This window comes from Scophthalmus maximus, chromosome 20 (assembly GCF_022379125.1).
Source record: "Scophthalmus maximus strain ysfricsl-2021 chromosome 20, ASM2237912v1, whole genome shotgun sequence".
Classification (NCBI taxonomy): domain Eukaryota; kingdom Metazoa; phylum Chordata; class Actinopteri; order Pleuronectiformes; family Scophthalmidae; genus Scophthalmus; species Scophthalmus maximus.
The window spans coordinates 14,969,531-14,994,042 of NC_061534.1; the positions used below are offsets into that span (position 1 = coordinate 14,969,531).

Genomic DNA, 24,512 nt, shown 5'->3' on the forward strand with positions numbered 1-24,512 from the left:
ATGTGTCTGTTGGAGGACCAATCACGTGAAGTTATTGCGAATGTTAGATTCTCACTCACTTCCAGAATCGGATAGGTTGTGGTTCCACAGGGTGAGTTGTGAGCAGGTCAACCACATAGTTTTCCTTTGTTGTTTTTGAGTACATCTCAGAGACCCGAAGAAATTATCCAGGAATTCACAAGAAAATATAGAGGAACGTCTGAACAACCTTTCTTATCCTGTTGATCATTTTGCGACCCCTGAATATAAGGGACACAATCATAATTATGAAATACATTGTGGATTTTCTACATTTCAACTTTCTCCGTTCTTTATGGAATGGGCCTTTTTTTTAATCTAATTGTCGGTATCATTATCAGTATTACAGTATGGGTCTGCTGGTGAGCTCTGTGCAGTTATAAGATATGTTCAAGCTGTTGTAGTGTTTTGTTGTATAGTCAGCATTAAAACATTACATTGAAATTGCATTTGTCTGTTTTCCAGAAGCTTCACCATTAACCAGGCTCAGCCTTTAGTCGGGGGATCAAACTGATATTTATTTGACTAAGTCCACATCCCACCCCCACACCCACCATGGGTACAAGAGGCCTTCTTGGCTGCCTCGTCCTGACTGCTCTGCTCGGCTTATCGAATTCTGGGCTCGTGAAGAAAATCGTACGTCATCGGCGACAGACTCTGGTATCCCCCAAAAAACAAAACATCACCCTCCCCGCCGCAGACGGCCCTGTGGTTTTCAACCACGTCTACAACATCAATGTTCCCGCCAGTGCCCTGTGCTCGGTGAACCTGGACAAGCCGGAGAGCACGCAGCTCCATCCCAAAGATGCACCGGTCTCGACGGGCCATCACATCACGGAGCACACCGTGGACGGGGAGAACCAGATCGTGTTCACCCACCACATCAATATACCTCGGCAGGCCTGCGGCTGCCCTGACGACCTGCCCGGCCTGAAAGAACTCATGAGCCGGCTGGAGATGCTCGAGGGAGAAGTTTCAGCTCTGAGAGATCAGTGCAACGGTGACAGGCCCTGCTGCAGTGCACAGGCCACAGGTGGGCGTGATTTTTCTGTCAGTCATATTTGTATATTACAGCCACCGCAGTAAAATAATCCATTATTTCTACGAATTTGCATTGAAAAGCGCTCCATTAACAATACCCATGAGTCTCGCTCAGTAAAAAGCACATCTGTTCCATCTATCTGTGGGAGAGCTCTTTGAAATCTAATGTGTGGGTGTATGTTTCTGTGTCATAGGCTACAGACCAACAACTCTTCAATCAATTGAAATGGAGCTTTATTTGGCTCAAAACAAATCGTATGCTGTGGCTGTTATATCAATGAACGTTAGAAATCTCCTTTACTAGTGGCCAAAATAAGCCTTGGTTTCACTGCATGATGCACTCTTAAAGGGGTTATTTGACATTTTAGGGAATAAACTGATATTTTTTTATATTTTTTTGCTCAGAGTAAGAAAACAGAGAAATGGTACAACCGTAAAACTACAACTTTTTGCTTTTAGAATTGGCTTATTGGAGACATTAATAAACACTTAATATGTAAATTTGTGGGCTTCAGGTGCTGGTATGTGGATCTCATTTCCTTTGGAAAGAACCAGGCTAACTGTTTCTTTCCATTTCCAGTCTTTATGCCAAGCTAAGCTAAGTATCTGCTGACTGTTTGCTTCATATTTATGTTGTAGACAAGATGGCAAATAAATGTCTTTCCCAAATTGTTAAACTATTATTCCACAAAACCTTTAAATTTAATCCGTTGAATAAAATGAATATCAAATATCCCTTCACTTTTTTTTAGTCATTGGTGATGTGGGAACAAAACCTTACTGCAACGGTCATGGAAACTACAGTGCTGACACCTGTGGCTGTGTATGTGAGTCTGGCTGGAAGGGACCCAACTGCTCTGAGCCCAAGTGTCCCGGGAACTGCCAGGACGGTGGCCGCTGCGTGGACGGAAAGTGCGAGTGCTTCAAGGGCTTCTCTGGCGAAGACTGCACGTTCAAGGCCTGCCTGATGGATTGCGGCGCTCGCGGCCGGTGTGTGGGCGGCATTTGCATCTGCTGGGAGGGTTTCTTCGGTGACGACTGCTCTCAGACCAGTTGCCCCGACAACTGCCGAGGCCGCGGCCGCTGTCAAGACGGAGACTGCGTGTGTGATGAACCCTGGACTGGCTCGGATTGCTCGGAGCTTGTCTGTCCAAAAGACTGTTACGAGCATGGGCGTTGTGTTAACGGCACCTGCTACTGTAGTGAGGGGTACACCGGGGAGGACTGCACAGAACGCACCTGTCCCAACAACTGCCAGGGTAATGGTTTCTGTGTTGATGGCCAGTGTGTCTGCACTGCCGGCTACAGTGGAAAGGACTGCTCTCAGCTCACCTGCCTCAACGACTGTAACGGCAGAGGGACGTGCTTCAACGGGATGTGTATCTGCGACATGGGATACCAAGGTGAAGACTGCAGCCAGTTAGCGTGTCTGAACAACTGTAACAGTAGAGGCCAGTGCATAAATGGACAGTGTGCATGCGATGTTGGTTTCCAGGGAGATGACTGCTCTGAGCTCTCCTGTCCCAGCAACTGTCTGCAAAGAGGGCGCTGTGTTAATGGCCAGTGTGTGTGTGAGGAAGGCCTCGCCGGGGAGGACTGCAGCATCAGGACCTGCCCCTCAAACTGCTACGGCCGCGGCGAGTGTGTCGACGGACGTTGCGTGTGTCATGTAGGCTTCACCGGCACGGACTGCAGTGAGCTGAGCTGCCCAAACCACTGCCAAAACCGCGGCCGCTGCATCGATGGGCAGTGCGTCTGTGACGAAGGCCTCACCGGAGAAGACTGCAGTCAGAAAGCTTGTCCCAACGACTGCCTGGCTAGAGGTAACTGTATAGATGGAAAGTGCACCTGTCAGGAGGGCTACTCAGGAGAGGACTGCTCTGTGCTCACCTGTCCAGATAACTGCAACAACAGGGGGCGCTGCGTCAACGGGAGGTGCACGTGTGAGGGTGGATATGAAGGAGCGAGCTGTGCAGTGCTGAGCTGCCTCAACAACTGCCAGGACAAAGGCCGCTGTGTGAATGGTCAGTGTGTCTGTGATGAGGGATACATCGGAGAGGACTGCCTCGAAGGTAAGAAGCTCTGCTCATTTTTGTGCAAAAAAAAAGGGATTTGGCTGTTCTGAAATTTTCCATGTGTCAACTATATGTGCTATATAAGCAAATCCACAATGATGTCATTTCCTTTTACGCTCAAACTTCACTCACCACTCATGCTAAGAAACTATTTTAGTGAATAAAAAAAAGAAGGTTTTCAGTTTGAGTGTTGCCTGCACTTTTTTGGCAGTTTCTCACACCACAGCCAGATGTGGCTCTGCAGTTTGCATTACTTCTCAGGGGTGGACGTTTTGCGTTTGAGGTTATGAAAAACCCTCAGGGTTTTTTTTTTGTCTTTTTTCCTCCAGTGTCTCCACCAAAGGACCTTACTGTTGGAGAGGTCACCGCTAACACAGTGGACTTGTCCTGGAACAACGACATGTTGGTGACGGAATACCTTGTGACGTATGCGCCCACCAGTCCCGGTGGTCTCCTCCAGGAGATCACCGTGTCTGGAGACGAAACGTCTGCCACTGTCAAAGAGCTTGAACCTGGCGTTGAGTATCTGATCAGTGTCTATGCCATCCTGAGCAACAAGAGGAGTGTACCTGTCAGCGCGAGAGTGGCCACAGGTACCTCACATTTCTGATCGTTTACTGAGAACACCTATGGAAAGAGGTTGATAACTGTCTTGGTTATTGTTGTTTCCATCCCTCCAGATCTCCCACAGCCAGAGGGTGTAAAATTCAAATCTGTGAGAGAGACCTCAGTCGAGGTTATGTGGGACCAGCTGTACATCCCCTTTGATGGCTGGGAGATCTATTTCCGCAACACGGTCAGTCTTGCGCACGTCACTTTTAAAAAAACTTGCTGAGAAATTTATCAAATGACGGGGGGAAAGGGCAAATTTTCCAAGCTATGCCAGCTTATTGGATGTGTCAGAAAAACATGGATTTATTGCAGCGCTAACCATTAAAATAGCTTTGACGTTTGGAAAACTTCAACGAGGGCATGTCTGGATGTCATAGACCTGCAGGTAAATCTTTTGCTTAGAATCTGAGCCAGTAACTCTTTGAACAGAAATTGAACTGCTCACTGAAATTTCTGGCGAGGCCCCAGCCTCTGCAGAATGTTTACCCATTTTTTAAATTGTGTTGTACCTTTGTGTTAACTTAGATGATGGGCTGTGTGATGGTTCGCTACATATCATTTCCCTGTCAGGGTGGTGATGCTCTGTTTATCATTCCTCCATGGATGGATATGTTCAAAAGGAGAATCAGAATTTCAATCATTTATTCATACTTTTCAGCAGTAACCTGAAAATCAGGAACACAGACTGTTTTATTGTAGCAAAAAGTTGAGTTAGGGTCTCGATAACTTTAAGAGAAGATTACATAGGTAGATTTCTGCCCAGTGATAATAACTTCATCAAAACTACAATTTAATAAAACTATACAGAATGTCCTGTTTTGAATTGAACTGTTAAAAACAAAAACAAATATCAATCTGCAAAGCTGAGCAAAGCTTCTAAAGTTTAGATACATGAATACACAGTGAGCACATACTCTTCACTCACTGAGCCTGTTCAGTCACATCACTCTTTACATAACATATTAACATGAAGCAACTATCGTTCATTTGGAGATCTTAACTCATCTGTTTTTCCTGCTGAGAATTGAAAGAGAAATGTATGTCATGTCTATTCGGGAAATAGGATGATACAGTCAGCAAGATAAATAAAATTAGGTTTTAAAAAAAAAAAAAGGCGTGGTAGGAATCTAAATGATAGACTTTTGGAATCTAAACTGTAGTGTAAACCCGACTTTGTGAAATAATGAAGACTGCCACAGCCAGCAGCACCTGATCCTGTTATCTGATTCCTGTGTGGATGCAATTTACAGGATATTTTACATTAGTTTATGTCTTGTGTCCGTGCAGAAAGAAGAAAATGGGAAGGTCGTGAGCGTCCTTCCAGCCTCTCAAAACAAGTTTTTCCAGTCAGGCCTTGGACCGGGACAGGAGTATGAAGTGTCCATCAACATCATCAAGAATAACACCAGAGGGCCCCAAACAACCACAACGGTCTCCACCAGTGAGTTGGAAACAGACCTTTTTTCTCAGCAGGCTAATACTTTAGAGTTTACCGGCGGTGAAACCAGAGATGTACAAAAACATCCAGTGGGTAGAAAAGTATCCAGCTGTCATCATGATGATGAAGTTTGAGTCGATGATGGCATGATTTTTTCATTCCCCTGCTCTGGCTGGCAGCCATGATCAGGTTTGATTGAGTAAAAATAATCTCCACATCACTTGAGCCCAGAGTAAAAAAAAAAAAGGCAATAATGTCACAGAGAAATTCCATAATGAAGAGCAACAACAGGAAATCCCTGCTGGTCCCTGCGCAGTTCCATCTACCAGATTGTAGGTAAATAGTAATAACTCAACCAAATTGAATTTCAGTCCAGCATGACCATAATATAGTTCTCGCACTAAATCTTGTTCCTAGCTCTTGTCCTCTGCTCGCTGAAACTTTTATTGTCATGTTGCTCCATACATTTCCCTGTAAAATTCTCCCAGCTCCTAATGCAGTAAGCACAACACCACGCCAGGCCAAGCAATCATCTTTGTGCCAGGAAAAGCAATTTAGTTTACAAGTATGGTGTCGAAAGACTCCAAAAATGACGCACCATTGCTTTTTCTGAGGTCATTTATTTGTATAAGCTGAAACTACAGACACAGCTCCCAGGCATGAATAATAGAAGTTAGACTCAACCTTACCCCCAGAGGTCCTGTTAGCACAGCTCCAACACAAAGATGTCTCCTCCACACATCACACAATGGCAGAGTGAAAGGGGAAACCCATTATATTTCATGTTAGCCTTTCCTGTGTTGACCCAAACTAGTTCTTTTTGTCCTATGATAGAGACAAGTTGAGATTTGCTCAAGCATTTTTGTGTACGAGTTCCCTGTTTTACTAAAAAAAACTATTTAGTGTCAGACTTGTTGGCCCATTAACTTACAGGCTAAATTATTCCTACACAGATGAGATCTTTGATATGTTATGACCTTCTGTCAGGCCTCCATGTGCCTCATGCACAAAGAAACTGTTACAGATGGTCCAGCATGCAGCAGCACGTCTGTCCCTCTCTGTCTTACTTCAACTTACTTATTTAATCCTAATGCACTGAAGCTTTAGTGTTGTAACTCAGTTGTAAATTGCTTTAGATTAAAAGTGTCTGTCAAATGATTAAATGTAATTGTAAGAACCTTAAAGGAATAGAGCATTATATTTTTGGAAATGCGCTTTTTTTCTTGGTAGAATTAAATCAAAACCATGAAGCCAGCAGCCAATTTGCTCAGTTTAGCACAAAGACGGGAAGACGTGAGGAGCAGTGATTCCTTCTCCATCCACAGTTGAAAAAATATCAATCAGAAGATCTCAAGTAGCTCAGTAATTAACATGTTTAATCCGCAGAATAGTGTTGCTGAAAGTTGTACCTCTAATTGCTCACATATTTAATCTTTCTGATTAATTATGAATAGACAGATTTGCAGAGACAGGATTCACACATAGATCATCATCTTAATGCTACATATTGTTTTGTCTGCATGCTTTCTCCCTCTCAATGTCCCACTCAATTGTTTTCCACCCTTGCCGCGTGCTGCCCTTACGTGAACTCCCTCTCCAGAGATCGACGGCCCTGGGCAGGTCGAGGTGAAAGACGTGACGGACTCCTCGGCACTGGTGAGCTGGTCTCAGCCGGTTGTTCCTATGGACAGAGTCGCCATTTTCTACACCCCCACCTCCGACCCCTCGGATGTAGGCAGTGCAGTGATTTCCCCCCCAGACAAGCAGTACAGCATCGATGTTCTGATGCCAGACACCGAGTACACAGTGTCCCTCACCTCCATGAGGGGAAACGTCACCAGTGACCCTGTCACGACCACATTCACTACAGGTAGAAAAATACCAAAACCAATGTGTGTATGTATGTATCTTACTAACTATACTTTAGTCTGATATAACTTATTTCTTTGTGCCACAGAACTTCTCCAAAAATGAATAACAACTTATCAGTAACAGAATATGGCCACTGCAGTTTAGTTTATCCGGTTCCACCTACATGGTCCTGCTGCTGAAAGTACGAATCACAGAACCAAATTTAGATTAATCCACAGCTGAAAATAGTCCTGAACAAATACACAGTTTATTCCTGTCCTGTAGGATTTGAGGATTTGATGGACTACCACATAGTTTAGTTTGGGTTCTTTCATGGGAACACCAGCTTTATCCTTTAATTCTATGTAAAACTGGAAGATTAATACTACATACCACCACTGGGATTTGTTTTCTATTATTATTCATTCATTGATGATTTGGGATTTTCATATATCTGTTTTCATACTGCACACTTGTGTGGCCAAATGTCTAATAATAGCTGAAATAATGAATCCACTGTCTGCGTTTGAATACGAAGTTTGTGAGCAGTAAATTATATTTAATTAAAATGATATGTTTATAAATATATGTATCTTAGCGCTGGATGCCCCCAAGCACCTGCGGGCCGTGTCCCAGACGGACACCAGCATCACTCTGGAGTGGACGAACAGTCAGGCTGACGTTGGCGGATATCGAGTCAAATACAGCCCGATTTCTGGATCAGCTCATGGTGAGGACGTGTTCCCCCGAGGACCGGGAGACACCACGAAAGCTACAGTCACTGGTGAGGGTCAAATAGATGAACATGAACTTTTGACTCCAAGCTTGAATTGGTCACGCCAAGGTGTCATTTTCCTTCTGTCTCTCTGTATGGCAGGGCTAAATCCAGGTACGGAGTATGGGATCGGTGTGACTGCCATGAAGAAAGAGAGAGAGAGCCTTCCAGCTACTGCAAATGCAGAAACTGGTGAGTCCAAACACTCGTCCTTCACACCCCTTCATAAAAACCCAGACTTGGGTGACAAAATAAAATGAATAGGGGAAAGAGGTGATTTATAAATTGTGTTGAGCACACAACACAAGTGGAGACTTGAAAATGTACTGTTTTACAGTTAAACAGTTCTTCTTTTGCTTTGCTTGACCTTCTTCGTGTCTCTGCTGTCAGACATCGATCCTCCCAGAGGTTTCGAGGCAGCCGACTCCACAGAAACCTCCCTCGCTTTGAAGTGGCAGAAGCCTCGTGCCAAGGTCAATGGCTACAGGCTGGTGTACGTCTCTGGAGATGGGCAGGTTGAGGAGGAGGAGATCCCAGCCACCGCAACCAGCCATGTCTTGTCCAGCCTGACTCCTGGAATGAGCTACACTCTCAGTTTGACTTCAGAGAGGGGACACAAGAGGAGCACACCCGTCACCCTGTCTGCATCCACAGGTGGGTACACAACAATTTTGACACGATTTGATCTTTGAGTGAATAACAACACATGCCTTTGAAGTAAGAACAATGTGTAATTTTCATGCTGAATATGCTGTCATGACCCTCACAATTTCTTTCCTCCTTCGGCTCTTAAGTTTAGCCATGTAGGGATCAATACTTATAGTTTTAATCATTTTGATTTTTAAGTACAGATACTTTTCACGACTAATTGTTAAGCAGCCACAGATAATGTGGTTAGCATTTGCCACTGAGGTTGGCGCTAACCATGAATGCTTCCACAAAACAAAACAATAATTTTTGTCATTTTTTTTTCATCACCACCATTGTTTTTCATTTGATTGTTTTTCATTAAGGGGATATGGAACAAGACAGAGAAGCCACAGCAAGATGTTAGATGAATATCAGTAGACAACAGACCACACAACTGATCAGCAAATCAGTCAGTGAGAGTTAGTTCGCTGCACAGTAAACAGATCCCCAGTTGCTTTTCTTTTGTTTTTCCGACAAAGTAGCTGCTCAGATTTTTCTACGGTATTAAACCTCACATGCTTTACCACCGTTAACCACAGTTGTAGTGCTAAATCAACTGAAATCTTAAGGAATAACTTTAAAAAAAAAAAGAGATCTTATGGTTGAAAAATAAATCTATAGCCAACAAACGCAAAGAAAATGAGATGCACTTCCACATTAATGATGCCGTCTTGATTTGTGTCTTTTTGTTTTTTCTTGTAGCCTCTTTCACATTTTATTTAGCTGACTCAGACGACCATGAGCTAACGACCCCTACAGGTTTGGAGGACAATTTCATTAGCTTTGTGAATTTAGACCCCTCTGAGTCCCAGGTCTCTGGGATGGAGCCTGAGGATGAGCTTCGAACGCTGCTGACTGTTGCAGGCATCACGTCTGATGGATTTGACCTCTCATGGAGACTCAAGGCTCATGGCCTTTACGATAGCTTTGCAGTAGAATATAAAGACACTCAGCGATTGTGGAATGCGAGAGAGGTCCAACTCCCTGGAAATGCCACTGGCTCTAGGTTGGAAGGCCTGGCGGCATCAACAGAGTATCAAATAAAGCTTTATGGAATAACAGGTAGCCAGAGATCTGCTCTACTTGAAGCTGTTGCAGTCACAGGTATACGCTTCTCTGAGAATTTGAATATTTTGAAAATTCAATAGAGACACTTTGTCATGGCGTTTTACTCCTTCTCTTTTCAGAGGAAACGTTTGTTTCATGGAGGTCAGATTGTCTGAGTAGTGACATGATTTGCATGCTTGCTAACCATCATCTATACAACCTTTAGCATGACACAGTGTGATGACAAACAGGTGATTTTTTTATTTTTTTTTACAATGAACTGACCTCAGTGCAGCTGCGAAATGTTGCTTCCTCAAACTCAAACCCTGAGCCATTATTGCCTTCAGGTACAAAGAGTTACAAGTGCACTGGCGGTCATGATGACTTCCAGGATTTGAACTTGATGACTTCCAGGTTGCATATCCATTTGACTCCCTGAAAGCCTTGTACCACCAAATCCATCCACATCATTCTTTGTGTTCAATCCCATTTCAAATCAATGATTCTCTGTCAGTCACTCGCATGTCAAACAAGTGACTCAACAGTCTTTCTTTAGGTCAGCAGGAACAAAATGGCTGCGCATGGCTTTTTCATCCATTTGAAGACAACTGTGTACTTTCACTGTGGTGGACTACTCAGAACCTTCAAAAATTAATGGCACTGACTCCAGTGCTGTTAATGCCTTAGCTGTTGCTTGATGCTATGAACTGGAAAGCAGAGGACAAATCCACTTTGAGACGAGAGGAAATTATGAAATCTTCACAGGAAGATACGTTGGATCAAGGACAGAATTAGAATTGTTCTATTCTTTGCAGAATTAATTTTTTTGATTTGAATCTTTGATTTTAACCCAGTTTTTTCTTCGACAGGTTTTGTCCTGTTCACCCATCAGCAGAGCCAGTAACACATTTATACTATAACCTGCTTTTATTCACTGTAGCACCCAAGCCTACCTCTCCAGATGTACTTTCGCTGAGCATCAAAGATGCCACAACAACCCCACAGTCCGCTCGGGATAATGCCACGGTCCCATCAGCAGATCCCGTCAGGCCTGTAAACACTCAGGCTCCTGCCACTGCTGATCCTGGTGTGATGAGCTCTGGGGCTGAGAGGTCAAACCTGGATGTGCTGGGGGAACTCAAAGTCACAAATGTTACCTCAACTAGAGTGAACTTGGCTTGGTCGGCGCCCGATGAGGCGTTTGACAGCTTCTTGGTGGAGCTAACTTCTCCATCAGGGGTGACACACGCTCATGTGACCACATTACCAGGAAGTGTGAGGAGGGCTGAAATTGAGGGTTTGTCCCCCTCTGCACACTATGATATTTCTTTGCAAGGGCTGGTGGATGGGAAACGATCTTTGCCTCTCAAAGTTTTTGCTACCACAGGTACATGAAGCAGATTTTTTTTATTCTCGTAGGCATTCATCACAACCCATCACATTAATTTAATTTTCTTGCTCTAAATATTTAAGGAAGACTGCATGGTAATTTTTTTTTTCTACAGATGATTTTATTTCCAATGCCTATTGTCTTTCATCCCATATTATTATTGCTTAAAACTCTTGACTCATATTTTCAATGTAAAGTCCAGGACATAAAACATAAAACTCAGATTTCAAAATCAAATTCCTAATATTGAGGGGAAAATAGTCACAATTATATTGAGAAAAATATCTCGAGAATAATATTGTGATTCTGTCATTTAACAAGATAAGCTGTCATATAGGAAGGTTTATTAACAGATTTATAATTCAAAGTTTGGTAATATTATTTTGAAGATTAAAGTAACACCTGTTTAAACTCACACATATATATGTATATATATATATATAAGTTACTATAGATGAAAAAGATTCAAATTACAAAATATGTCCAAAATAAAGTGATTTTAAACATAATGTTATAATAGTTTAGGTTTATAGTTATAATTTGAAAAAATAAACAGTCATAATATTTCAAGATTACATTGTCAACTTTTTCTTAAAATATTACTTTTTTGGGTCTTGAACATTTTCCACATCATGACTTTTCATAGATTTTATTTTCTATTGTTATAATGTTACAGCTCAATGTTAATTTCAAAATTTCTAATAATTTTTCTCTTCTACAGTATGTGTGGGGCTAATAATCTGTTGTCCTTGAAGATGAATAATGTGCCTTATGTTTCAGTAATTTTTCTAATCCGTCTTGCCCTTCAGTTGATCCCACTCTGATCTTTTTATCTACCAGAGGAGCAGAAGCCCAAGGTGGTGAACCTCACCATCTCTGACATTACATGGGACGGCTTCACTGCCTCCTGGAGCCCCACGGTTGGGGAATTTGACAGCTTTGTCATTGAGGTAACAAACTTGGAGAATTTCGCAGAGAGCCAGAACCTCACACTGTCTGGAGACGCATTCAGTCTGGGCATCTCCGGGCTGAATCCCAACAACAGCTACCTGGTTGGCCTGTATGGGATGTATCAGGGCTCCTTCCTTGAACCTGTGTACAGTGAAGCCACCACAGGTACCTGCAACTTGAGTGTTGCAGACTTTTGTGCTCTCTACTCTTTAACTTTCTTTCTTTCCATTGATTTCTAACTTTCTTTCCATTTGAGTTTGTGTCTGTGAAACATACCCAGACGCATACTTGCCCCACTCTGTTGTCCCACTCACAGTGGAGCGTCGGCTCCTCGCTGCATGAAACCAGAACAACATAATAACATTGTTACTGGCCAACATCGCGGCCACAGTGTACTTTACTGTACTGCTTCATCTTAACCAACATGCCATGAACCATTCTTTACCCTCCAGCCACTGTTTCTGTCTAGCTGAGAGAGTGCAGGGTGATGGGCAGCCGTGCCTCATCCCTGAGCCGAGCAAACGCCCCTCAAATGTTCACCCTTACCCTGGACTGCTGCCCCCATCCCAGTTACCAAAGTGCATGAAGCCCCCATCCCCCACCCCCAACCCTCTACCATCCCCTGCATCGTGGTCAGGTTTGATGCTGATGTGCTGCAACGATTGCAAAAGCAAAGCAAAAACTTACACCCTTCCCATGCCTGTCACACGGCGACAGCGTGACCATCTCATTTCATCCCATCAACCCTCATTCAGTGTGTAATTGATTAACCTTGAAGGATCATTTGCCCGTGGATGGTAAGATTAATAGCTCACAGTATGTGAGCTTTAGTGGCATTTAAGTTATATTAGTTTGTGTGAATGACACTGAGGTAGTTTAGATTCTGATCAAGTTTATTTTCACAGAACTTCAAAGTAAATGTCCTCATTTCCTTTTTAACTACCAGGTGGCAAATGATTAAAACTTCTTGTCCTTATCAAGGTAAAATGCAAATAATTTCCTCTGCGCTTAACAGTAAAACCATCTTGTTTTACATCTGAATGCTGACTAAATCATCTACTGCATGCCTGCATGTAACTGATTATGTAGTTATCGCATTTAAAAATATATATTTTTTGTAAGTTTAACTTTCTCTGCGACAGGCCTATTCTGCTGGGAACTGCTCTGATGCAACAATTTGCAGAATTGGTCCTCTACTAAATCAAATCTTGCTCCATATGCATGAAAAATACTTTTTTATTTCTTTCTTAACCATATTTTCACATTTAAAACAACACTTGTAGGCTGGTATTCTTCAGCTATTTACCACAAAGGCTTTTTGTGTCTTTCTTCATGTCAGTCCATCTTATTATTATAATTTTTCATGAAAACAATTAGGCTTTATAGGTTTGAAATTAATTAATTAATAAAGTTAGTAGTGGTGGTGGATTTGCCATATGCATTTTATGCAAAAAACATGCATGTATTAAATCTTTTATTAAGCTACTCAGACTATCAGGAATTGCAAGTTGGTGCTGGTGAGTGACCGGTAACACGACAAACATTTTCATTTGATGATACAAGCCAACCAACTACCAGTCACATTTTTTGTGTATAAGTTGGACATATGTGTTCTGCACAGTGGTTTTTGATGAAAAATCTAATAATGGTTTCTTTCTTTAGTGAAACAGCCAGTGCTTGGCAAACTGTATATCTCAAACTTAACATCAGAGAGCTTTGGCATCCTGTGGAACGGCACTGAAGGAGAGATTGATGGTTTTATCCTGGAGATAATTGATTCTGATTGGCTGATGGAGCCAAAGGAATATAACATATCCCACAATGAAAAGTCCTACGATGTCACAGGGCTCAGGCCCAGCACTGATTACATAGCCTACCTCTATGGGACATACAAGGGATCCCGAACAAGTGCTGTCAGTATTGTTGCATCAACAGGTATTTTGATTATATGTGTATTTATTATCAGTCTTACAATGACAGGGTTTCATGAAATTAAGGGGCAGTAAGACATTTTGGAGAGAGCTTGTTTCTCTCTTTGTTATTGTTGTGATTTTTACTGCTCTGACCGGCCGCAGTCCCACAGCCTCGGGTATGTGAGTCCGACGCACTAACCGCTAGGCCAAAACCACAGAGTTGCAGCGCCACCCGCTAGCACGTCTCTAAACGTGTCGACGAGCTAACGGACCGTAAGGAAATATTTGCTGATTTTTACAAAACGTGTTTTGCTTTAGAATCGCTTACTGCCCCTTAAACTTTTAAATATCATTCATCTATCTGCATTGTTAAGTTGAATTTCGGCCTGCATGCATACACCGGACTTTTAAAATGAGACAAATATATTCTTTTTATTGCAACAAATGAATATATACTATATTTTTCTCTCCCCTATAGCTGAAGAGCCTGATTTGTCCAGACTACTTGTCTCTAACATTACCTCAGACAGATTCTCTCTGTCGTGGCGGACAAGAGAGAAGGTTTTTGATAACTTTATAGTAGAAGTCAGAGAGTCCGCTTTGCCCTCGCAGGCAATGGGGCGCGCTCTGCCAGGAGACGTGCACTCCACAGTCATGTCCGGGCTCAAAGCGAGCACAAGCTACAACATAAAGCTGTACGCCAGCACCGGAGGCCAGAACACACAGCCTTTGTTTGCTTTAGCCTCAACAGGTATTGCATCAAATGCAATTCTTGACACTGCATGTACCAAACGCATTGCCGCGTTCTAGTTATCAGCACAACAGCACTGAAAAGCCGTGTTCTGTATTTTTTATCCAGAGGATGTCCCACAGTTGGGACCCATATCTGCTTCGTCCGTGAGCCCACACAATCTCAGCTTGTCCTGGAGCACTGTGTCAGGCCACATTGATGGCTTTGTTCTCCGGATCAGTGACTCTGAGCAGCAGACTGATCCGCTGGAGTTCAGATTGCCCAGTGAAACCCGTAACATTACAGTCTCTAACCTGATGGATGCCACAGGCTATGACATTGAACTGTACGGTATTTCTCACGGGCGCCACACTCCGTCTGTGTTAGCCCGCACCGTCACAGGTACTATGTATTTTACTCATCACTTGAAGTTGTAAATATAAGTCACATGTTTTCTTCAGTGGTTTTTATATCAAACCTTACATGGTATTAAGTAGCTTTTGGGAAGATGTATCTCCAGGTATCAGCAAAATACACCAGTATTCAAAATTTATTTCAACCTAAAACAATTTATCTGCAGAGCAAAAATCTAAAATGTATTAGGAGCAAATTTGACTTGCATCACATTTGTTTATTATTTGATTTGGTGCATGAAACCATTTGATTTATTAACCCCAAAGTGGTCGGACATGGATAAATGTGCATACATTTTCTTCTATTTATATTTAGTTTAATTTGAGAAACCCCGTCTTTTGTCAAAATCTTTTTTTTTTTTTTTTTTATGAAAATCAGCTGCCGTGTCAGTTGGCTAGCATAACATACAATAGTGTGATAAATGGCTGATTCCTTGCTTTTAGAAAACAGAGTTGACACTTCAGTTGCAGCAGTGCAACAACACAAAGTGTCTGTAGAGGACATTTGTTGATTAATCTAAGGCTAAAAGCCAAATCCCGTGCAGAAAGTGTGTTAAGAAGCAGTACCATGAATGTCCACTAGATGTGGAGAGTTGATATCTATTAAGATAGTGCCTACTGCATACTGCGCTATCACATTTCTACACCACATTTCTACCAGAAGCTCTTCACATATTGTGTTGAATGTTTAATTTTATGGCGAAGCATTTTTGCCTCACTGTAAGACATCCCAGATGTTTCATCACTTCCTCATTCGCTCTGAGCCCCGCCCCTTTTTACCTGTGTTTTTGTTTAGTGGCTCCAGGCAAAAGCCTCAAATCTAAGATTAAAAATTTTAAAACCTTTGGGTGAGCAAGGAGATGTCACAGACATTTTTCTACCATTTGTGGCAGAAATATAGAGCACTCTGATGCAAGCCAAATTTGCCCTTAATATGATGTGGCCTTTAAATTCTGGAGATAATTTATTTTAAATCCGATGATTTCTAATTTTTGTCACAAAAAAAAAAAAAGACCATGATTTGCTTTTGCAACCATTGCACACATTTTGCTCCTAATGGAATTTGTTCCCTATCCCACATCTGCTCCCTCTCACAAAACAATGAAACCCACTCCCCTCCAGCTCCTTTGCCTAAAGTGGAAAACTTGACCATTTCCAACATAACCCCCTACGGCTTCCGTGTGTCGTGGGAGGTGAAGCGGCAGCTGCAGCAGGAGGATTCACCCCCCTCTAGTGGGGGCTTCAGACATTTTCACATAGTGGTGACAGACTCTGGCTGGCTACTGGAGCCACAGGAGTTCACTGTGCCAGGAAACCAAAGTCACCTGGACATCTGGGGCCTCATCACCGGCATAGGATATGAGGTCCGGCTGACTGGGGTGTCAGAGTCGGGGCTCCTCTCTCGGCCTCTGACTACAGTGGCTGTGACAGGTACCACTCACAGTGCACTGCAAGGCCCCTCGTCGTACTAAAAAGTGCAACCTACTGTTCATGTGTTCGTAATAAGTTCTTAAACTGTATGATATGAATATGAAGTTTCACCATCACAACTTGGCTGTTATATAAATGGTATAATTCTCTGATATTGATGAGTTTATTAATAATAATTTAACATAGACTTTTCATCTAAGATATCTTGTAACAAAAATTGCTTGATTATTTATTTATCGATTTTAATTTTTAATTTTTTTTTGGTCATGCCACGTTTCGATGGTGAGGCTCCATCTCTAAACTAACACAGATTTACTACACTCTTTTCCAGAATGACCTAACTTTTCCTTTGTATGGAACATTTTCTTGGAATGCAGTGTCGTCAGCGGGAGGAAGAGATGTGGAGCTCCCACTTTCTTCCTACCTCCAAAATATGAGCAAACATATTTGTTTTTCCTATTTTAAAATGTGTTTTCCTTCAATTGGGTTTCAATTGGGAATGCACAGATGTGTGTGGCTTGTCCTATCATGGCTGAGCATGAAATGTCCGTTGATTTAACTTCTAATGTCATTTGTTGAATGCGTCAAGGATGGCCTTGAGGACGCATGGGGACCTCGTCTCAACCAGAGTTTGCTGAAATCCTTCCAACACGTCAGTTAGAGCCTATTCATGGACTGTGAACCTGTTCACTGACATAAATAAACACCTACTTAAAGCTTCTTGTCTTTTTTAATTCTCCAAACCTATTCCTTTGCACTGTTTTTGACTCATCTACACTAACGGATGCCTGAGCATGGCAGATGGAGGTGGTGAACAAAAAGGCCTTCAGGCGTGTTATGTAACTCTGTCTGCTACCTTGAAACCTTTCTAGTCTGACAGCTAACCACTTCCAAACTGAACCGATGTCTTTGGCCGTTTCTCAGAAGTTGATGAATACTCCTGGGAAAACACCAAACCTACCGCAATGTTCTGTTTCCTTGTCTTAACCAGAGGCCGAGGCAGAGGTGGAGCATCTCTTTGTCTCGGACATCACTGCCGATGGCTTCCGTCTGTCATGGGCGGCTGATGACGACATGTTTGACAGATTTTTGATCAAAATAAGAGACAGCAAAAGATTAGCCCATCCTCGAGAGTACAACGTCCGCGGTGACGAACGAACCAAGGTCTTAACCGGACTCATGAGTGGCACCGAGTATGAAATCGAGCTTTATGGTGTCTCATTCGACCAGCGCTCCCAACCTATTACTGGGGTCGCTCAGACAGGTATATGGAAAAACACTGCAAATTGTTTAGTTTTGTACTAACTGCTAAACTGAGGTTTGGGTGTGTACAGTCTGTCACCAGAGAACTAATCCTCTTCATTCCTCTGCTTTAGGCTTAACTCCATGTCTGTCTAGAATGGAAAATGGTCTCATGGGAAACACTTTGAGTTTAATGTGATCCCTTGAGCGAAAGGTGTTTCCATTATTTTCCTGCTGTACATATTTTCTTCACTTCAATTTACCTTTTTTCCTGCTTTTCTCTCTGCACGTATCCATTTAGGCCTGAGCACGCCAAGAGGACTCCACTTCTCCGAAGTGACTGACTCTTCAGCTGTAGTTCACTGGACCACGCCTCCCTCTCCAGTGGATAACTACCGCATCGCCTATTTGCCCTTCGAAGGAGGTAAGATCTCAATCGACAGCTACCGTACAACCAAGTTATGGAAATTGCCGTGGAAATTCATCCTATTAAAAAGGCATGCGACATTTAATTTCCATATGTACAATACTGTACGTGATGTTTTTAGTGCAGGACCAATATTTGTTCTCTCCTCCACAGGAAGCCCAATGATGGTGACTGTGGACGGCAGTGTGTTTGAGGCTGTGCTGCCCAACATGGTACCTGGCAAGACGTATCAAGTGACTGTCAGTGCTGTGAAGGGTCTGGAGGAGAGTGACCCCAGCACTGACATTGTGACCACAGGTGGGCTTTATTCCTTTCTTTCTTACTCTGGTACTCGTAACATGTGCGTCAGTCCCTCTGGCTTGTAGCAGCACTGGCATCATAAAATTGAATTAAAGCCGTTTTCATTTGTCTCCCTGTTTGTGTCCTCCAGCTTTGGACAGACCCCAGGGTCTGACTGTGGTTAATGTCACGGACACCGCAGCCCTGCTGCTATGGCAACCATCTGTGGCCACTGTTGATGGCTACGTCATTACCTACAGTGCTGATTCAGGTGAGTTTTTCTACTTGGTAACGTTGCAGTAATGCTGTTTACCATCATGATAAAAGCAGCAGGAGTAAAAGAAACATCTCTATTGGTCACACTGCTTTACTTTCATAATTTATTTGACTATAAATCAGTGATTTCCTTTGAACGTGTGATTTGATGAGCTAATGTGGATGTGCTCTTGCCTTGCAGTGTCACCAGTGGTGGAGCATGTTTCTGGAAACACTGTGGAGTTCGAGATGGGCTCCTTGGTTCCAGGAACCCACTACACAGTTGGCGTTCTTGCTATGAAAGAAGTGCAGAAGAGCGACTCTGCTCTTACTGAATTCACCACAGGTGGGTCTAGAGAGGAACCATCTCTGCATGAATACTGTGTGACCTGATGCAAGATTTATGTTGATGCTTCATATTGATTCTTGTTTATATGAATTTTATCTGTGTGATGCTTTATTTACAGATGTGGACCCTCCTCGTGACCTGACGGCTATTAACATTCAAACTGACAGTGCAACTCTGATATGGCAGCCTCCGCAGGCTGCGGTCACCGGTTACATGCTCACCTTCTCCTCTGCTGACGGTGTAATCAGGGTACGTTCATCCCCACATCAGTTAAATCACCGTCTAACAGTGGTTTTGCTCGTTTAAACCCTCAAACCACAGACTGTGTTAACTTGTGTTACCGAGAAATCACTTTCCAAAGCATAACACAAACCTTTAGATTGATTTCCTAACTTCTTGGCAGGCAGTGCTTTGAGTTTATTCCAGTGTGAAACGAAAACCATTAGTTGATGTGTTATAGGAAAGACGCCCAACTGCCAAATTCACATAGTGTTTAACATGACCATGTTTTGTTATTTTATATTCTATCTAAATTATATTTTCTTTTACCATAGCTGAACACTGTGGTCAACTTACATTATGCATTATTGATGAAAGAATAAATAAAAGCGACAGTATTTACACTGTAAAGAATTACCGATGTCAAACTGTTGTTTGTACGTGTGCACGGATGCAGGAGGTGGTGCTCAGCCCCACAGCCTCCTCCTACAGCATGGCTGAGCTCTCTGGCTCCACACAGTACAGTGTCAGACTGCAGGCCATCGCCGGAGTCCAGAGGAGTCGTCATGTAGCCACCGTCTTCATGACCAGTAAGCATGAAAACATACTCACACACATGCATTAATAGGAATTTGTGTTCTGTGGTGTAAAAATAAGTACATTTACTCAAGTGCAGCACTTTGAGATACCTTTACTTTACATATTTCATTTCATGCTACATTTATGTAACAGCTAGGGTTACTAGTTACTGTTTTGATTGTGCATAACAAATATTGGATGATTATATGAAACAAGATTAAACAAGTTGTTTCCTCCCGTGACCCTTAAAATAATTCTAGTTTGGCCCATTTTCTTGTCTCAGATGCCTAAAAGTTGATATATGTTAGATATCTAATGAGGTAAAATTATTCAATATTTTCCCCAAATATTAAAAATAATTGTTGAAAAAGAAAATTGAGTTTTTATGTGTACATTTCATCTTTCATTTCAACCCCTCAGATGTATCTTGTGAGTCTGGTCACCCCTGAAACCATTGGATTAAACTTCAAAGTAGTTAAAAGATGCTTAGCCTCTGCAGTAAAATGCTTCTTGATGCATCAGCACTAATGATCTAATTGTGTAATTAAAACGAATGTTTCAGTCACAGAGAGAATTTTTCTGCAGAATAAGTCCTTTACTTTTTGCTTCTTTTAACATTTTGCTGATAACCCTCACTGATATTTTCAATGTTGGACTTTTACTTGAAATATGTTTTCAATCTTTTTTCCTCTGTGGTGTCGCTGCTTCAACCCAAGTAACAGGCTTTTTCCACCACAATCAACATCCTGATTGTAGTCTGGTGAGGGGTGTGGGTTATGCAACAGTCCAGATGCACATAGAGCTGTAACGTCTTTTAACCCAAATTCTTCTCATTTAATTTGATATTCCAGTCACATCACCTGTGCTTATTTTTCATTCTCCCTGAGCGGCTGCTCATGGAAACTCTTATTTTTCCTTTTTCTCAACCTTCCTTCTTTCCAAGGTCCTTTTTCTCTCACGATACTGTATACGATACCGTCCTGTGCATATTATTTTTTTTCCAAGCAACTGTCTTCTGAGATGAAATCTTTTTAATTTGCGTTTCAGTGGGACAATTGTACAGATGGCCCAGGGACTGTGCTCAGATATTTCTGAATGGAGAGACGACCTCTGGTCTGTTCACCATCTATGTGGGGGGAGAGGAGGGACAGCCCATCCAGGTTTACTGTGACATGACCACAGACGAAGGAGGATGGACGGTGAGGAAATCAACCTACTGCAAACTATTAACCAACAGCTCTGAAAGCATGTTACATGTCAAAATTACATATGATCATACCAGTCATGTCGGCCGTGCTGGTTATGATTGTTGTGGAGCCGTTGTGACACTCATGGAAGTTATTCCTCCGCAGGTTGCCCTCAGACGCCAGAATGGAAAGCTGGAATTCTTCAGGAACTGGAAGAACTACACTGCTGGCTTCGGTAACATGAACGATGAGTTCTGGCTCGGTAAGATCAATCGTCTTTTATTAGCCTCATACACTACGCCTCCCTCTCCCTGGTTACTAACTCGGGCATATTAAATCTGGCTTACAGGTCTCTCCAACCTCCATAAAATCACAACTTCTGGCCATTATGAGCTACGAGTGGACCTGAGGGACAAGGGGGAATCTGCCTACGCCCAGTACGACAAGTTCACGATTGCAGAACCAAGAACACGCTATAAAATCTACATAGGAGCCTATAGTGGAACAGCAGGTTGGTATTACTTTAAAGCAACAGTTCTACATTCAGGGACGTTAGCTTAATGCACTTTTCTTGCTGGGAGTGGTGAGAAGATCCATAACATGCACATGTGTATTTTTTGAATATAAATGAGTTTCCGTCAACCTTTTTTTTCAGGTGCCAGAAATTCAAATCCAAATATAGCAAAAAAAAGTTTTTTTCTTGGTTTTTCTTTTGTAATTTTATTTGCTTGGCTGAGATTGAAAAGTCAGTTTTTCGATTAAAAGTGCAATAGAACAGGAGCTTATACCAATGGGGGAAAAAGATCCTTCTTGGCTCATTCGTGGAAACTCTGAGATTCAAGATATGTCGTCAAGATACTTTAAAGGAATAGTTTGACATTTTTCTTTCAATTACTTATAACTGTCTAACTGTTTTTGTTGAAGTGCTGATCTCTTTGTTTTCTGGAAAGTTTTAACGATTCATCTACCAGCACAATTAACCCTTTGTATCAATTTTCTTTAATTCATACAAAATAAAAAAAATTCATGACCAGGACAAGAAATATTGAATAATAATCAATCCATGAGGAATTGTGAGTGTTAGAGGTTCTGATCAGAGGATTTCTTTCCTTCAGATGGAGCCATGATAGCCTTTTCCCTGTTTTCAATCTTAATGCAAAGCTAATCATCTGCTGGTTGTGACTTCATACTAAACACACTGATATGAGGGTGTTTATCCAAAAGTGTTAAAAATGTTTCTTTTCCGAGTTTAGTTCTTCCAGATGGACTGTCTTTAATTTACTGAGATGATGTTTCTGATCGACCTGTGAGCTGTGTTTTCTGAGCGTTATTGATCAGTTAATATCTTTATCAGGTGACTCCATGACCTACCACCAGGGTCGACCCTTCTCCACTTTTGACAATGACAACGATATCGCCGTCACCAACTGCGCCTTGTCCTACAAAGGCGCCTTTTGGTATAAAAATTGTCATCGCGTTAACCTCATGGGGAAATATGGCGACAGCAGTCACAGTAAGGTACGTACGGTTCACACATATTTCTTAAGGTCTTTTTTTCTCTTGAATCAATACTGGCAAATGCAACATTATAAAATGACGAAACAAAAACCTGGGAAATGTTTCCATATTTTATCCATCAGTCCTTGAGTCGTGATGATGGATTTGCTCATTCTTATGCCACATCTTTTAGTCATACATAATCTTCCAATGTTATTCCAGCTGTTGTTTTTGTAGTCTCAAGACACCGATAGTCTTCTTTATCAGGGGGTCGCCCTCTTCCTCAAAAGGCTTTTTACTTTGTCTCAAAATATGTGTTCAACGACAAATGAGCCACACTTTTTTGAACATTTCTGACATTTGTCTTACTGCTTCATCTTCAGTGCAACAAAGAAACAAATCACATTTCTACTGAAGAATTTTCTCCACGTTGGTGATTCGGGGCATGTATGGTGCACTGACAGATGCATCTGTTGTGTTCGATATCGTACCGTGTGAGACATTTTCCCCTGATCTTTACTCTGCTTTTCCACAGGGGATCAACTGGTTCCACTGGAAGGGCCACGAACACTCGATTGAATTTGCAGAGATGAAGTTTAGACCGGCCAACTTCAGGAACTTTGAGAACAGAAAAAAGCGATCATAGACTTGTGAACCCCCTCCTCCTCTTCTCCACCTCATCCCCCCAGCCTCACCAGCACTCATGAACATCTGTGTTCCCTCATCTTTAAGTATCCTCTAATTTACTACAAACCAAGGTTTTCAGACTGAATGTTATCGATTCTGGCTGTGAGAAATATAACTTGGTGAATTTCCACCCAATAATCAAACAATTGGTCGAATTGTCCCAGTTTGGCACTTGTTGGTGGAGTGATTATATTTCTGTGTTCCCACATTTTGGGTTCCAAGAGGAAGTAGTTGTTGATTTTAAGTGTGAATGAACATAATAGTACATGTGCTATGGGGACCCAAACAGCTGTATCATATGAGAAATAATTCTAAAATTGTGTAAATTAATCCACTGAATCACTAACATGTCAAAGGCACATAGAAGGCGTCGGGCCACTTCCCTCACACCCCCTGAAGTCATGGGAATTTAATTCAGAGGCATTTTGATTTCGAATTAGTTAAATTCCTCCATCTTCAACAGAGTTATGGACACAAAATGAATTGGTAAAGAAATGAACTTCTGATTTATTAAAAAATAATCAGCAAAGAAGTTTCCTGAAAATGAACCACATAATTTGGTCTTAAGTATACAGTAGGTAAAACAGAGTTAGCTGGTGATACATGTTCAAGTATTTCTAAATGCTATGTAGCACAACCATAAAGACTTTTATTAAGAGGATAGCAACTGAGCTACATATGGAAAAAATATTTCATGTATTTGCAAACAGACAATATGCATACAATTCTGCATAAATTAAGAATACTGGTTCCACTAATAAATGAGTGAGTAATAAATATTCACTTGGGTTTAAATGGAGCTAGTTATTCAATGCAAATTCACCTGGTAGTTGATGCTAAACTCAGCTAATTCACCAAAACCACCTGACCTGTGAAATGAGGCCAAAAGGAAATGATGTATGAAATCATATGTATTATGAAACATGGTCAACTCCATGAAATGTTGCCATAGATTCATTGTACAACCAGGAGTCGTATAATATGAGTAGGCCACTAATACAAATGTAACAAATTGATTCATATTTAAATTTTGACCTACGTATTTTGATAGAGAAACAAATCGGATGCTCTGTAACCTTCAAGACATATTAAAATGTTAGTTTGATAGAAGTGTGTGTGTGAGAGATCTCTTTTTCTGAAGTACACATTAAACCTGTTTGCATGGTCCTGGTCCAGCAGATGGCAGTGTTTACTCTCTATTCAATACTGACTGGGCATATACAGTGTGAGGGATGTGGTTGCCTGGTTGTCTCACAAGTTTAGTTTAAAGAGATAGAATCATAAATGTTGATAATTCTGGGTTGCTGCAGGTCTTGAAAACTCTTAGAAAACGTTGAGGTCAATTGGCCTTAAAGTTTAAAAAAAAGTCTAGTGCCACTTTATAATGGCTTGAATACAGTAACATAGTAAAGTATT

General features: G+C 41.8%; 1 protein-coding gene across 11 annotated transcripts in view; it reads left to right on the forward strand.

Moving 5' to 3' along the window:
- The window catches only part of tnca (tenascin Ca), a 35,557-nt gene extending 11,351 nt beyond the window's left edge, over positions 1–24,206 (forward strand). For 3 of the 11 annotated variants that reach the window (XM_047329504.1, XM_047329505.1, XM_047329503.1), the window contains 28 exons: positions 484–1,051; positions 1,812–3,131; positions 3,464–3,727; positions 3,815–3,930; positions 5,034–5,187; positions 6,785–7,054; positions 7,634–7,819; positions 7,913–8,002; positions 8,201–8,464; positions 9,203–9,604; positions 10,488–10,934; positions 11,778–12,053; positions 13,551–13,823; positions 14,280–14,552; positions 14,661–14,933; positions 16,067–16,375; positions 17,367–17,639; positions 17,919–18,041; positions 18,198–18,341; positions 18,475–18,594; positions 18,781–18,924; positions 19,046–19,176; positions 19,604–19,736; positions 20,773–20,924; positions 21,078–21,174; positions 21,262–21,423; positions 22,267–22,430; positions 22,945–24,206. In XM_047329504.1, coding sequence (XP_047185460.1) covers positions 574–1,051; positions 1,812–3,131; positions 3,464–3,727; positions 3,815–3,930; positions 5,034–5,187; positions 6,785–7,054; positions 7,634–7,819; positions 7,913–8,002; positions 8,201–8,464; positions 9,203–9,604; positions 10,488–10,934; positions 11,778–12,053; positions 13,551–13,823; positions 14,280–14,552; positions 14,661–14,933; positions 16,067–16,375; positions 17,367–17,639; positions 17,919–18,041; positions 18,198–18,341; positions 18,475–18,594; positions 18,781–18,924; positions 19,046–19,176; positions 19,604–19,736; positions 20,773–20,924; positions 21,078–21,174; positions 21,262–21,423; positions 22,267–22,430; positions 22,945–23,055 — 7,149 coding nt within the window. In that variant the 5' untranslated portion in view covers positions 484–573 and the 3' untranslated portion in view covers positions 23,056–24,206. Of the gene's footprint in view, positions 1–483; positions 1,052–1,811; positions 3,132–3,463; positions 3,728–3,814; positions 3,931–5,033; positions 5,188–6,784; positions 7,055–7,633; positions 7,820–7,912; positions 8,003–8,200; positions 8,465–9,202; positions 9,605–10,487; positions 10,935–11,777; positions 12,054–13,550; positions 13,824–14,279; positions 14,553–14,660; positions 14,934–16,066; positions 17,092–17,366; positions 17,640–17,918; positions 18,042–18,197; positions 18,342–18,474; positions 18,595–18,780; positions 18,925–19,045; positions 19,177–19,603; positions 19,737–20,772; positions 20,925–21,077; positions 21,175–21,261; positions 21,424–22,266; positions 22,431–22,944 lie in introns of those variants that run through there. The other 8 variants (XM_047329507.1, XM_047329506.1, XM_047329508.1 and 5 more) reach the window with 8 other exon arrangements.
- Positions 24,207–24,512: the final 306 nt, after the last annotated feature.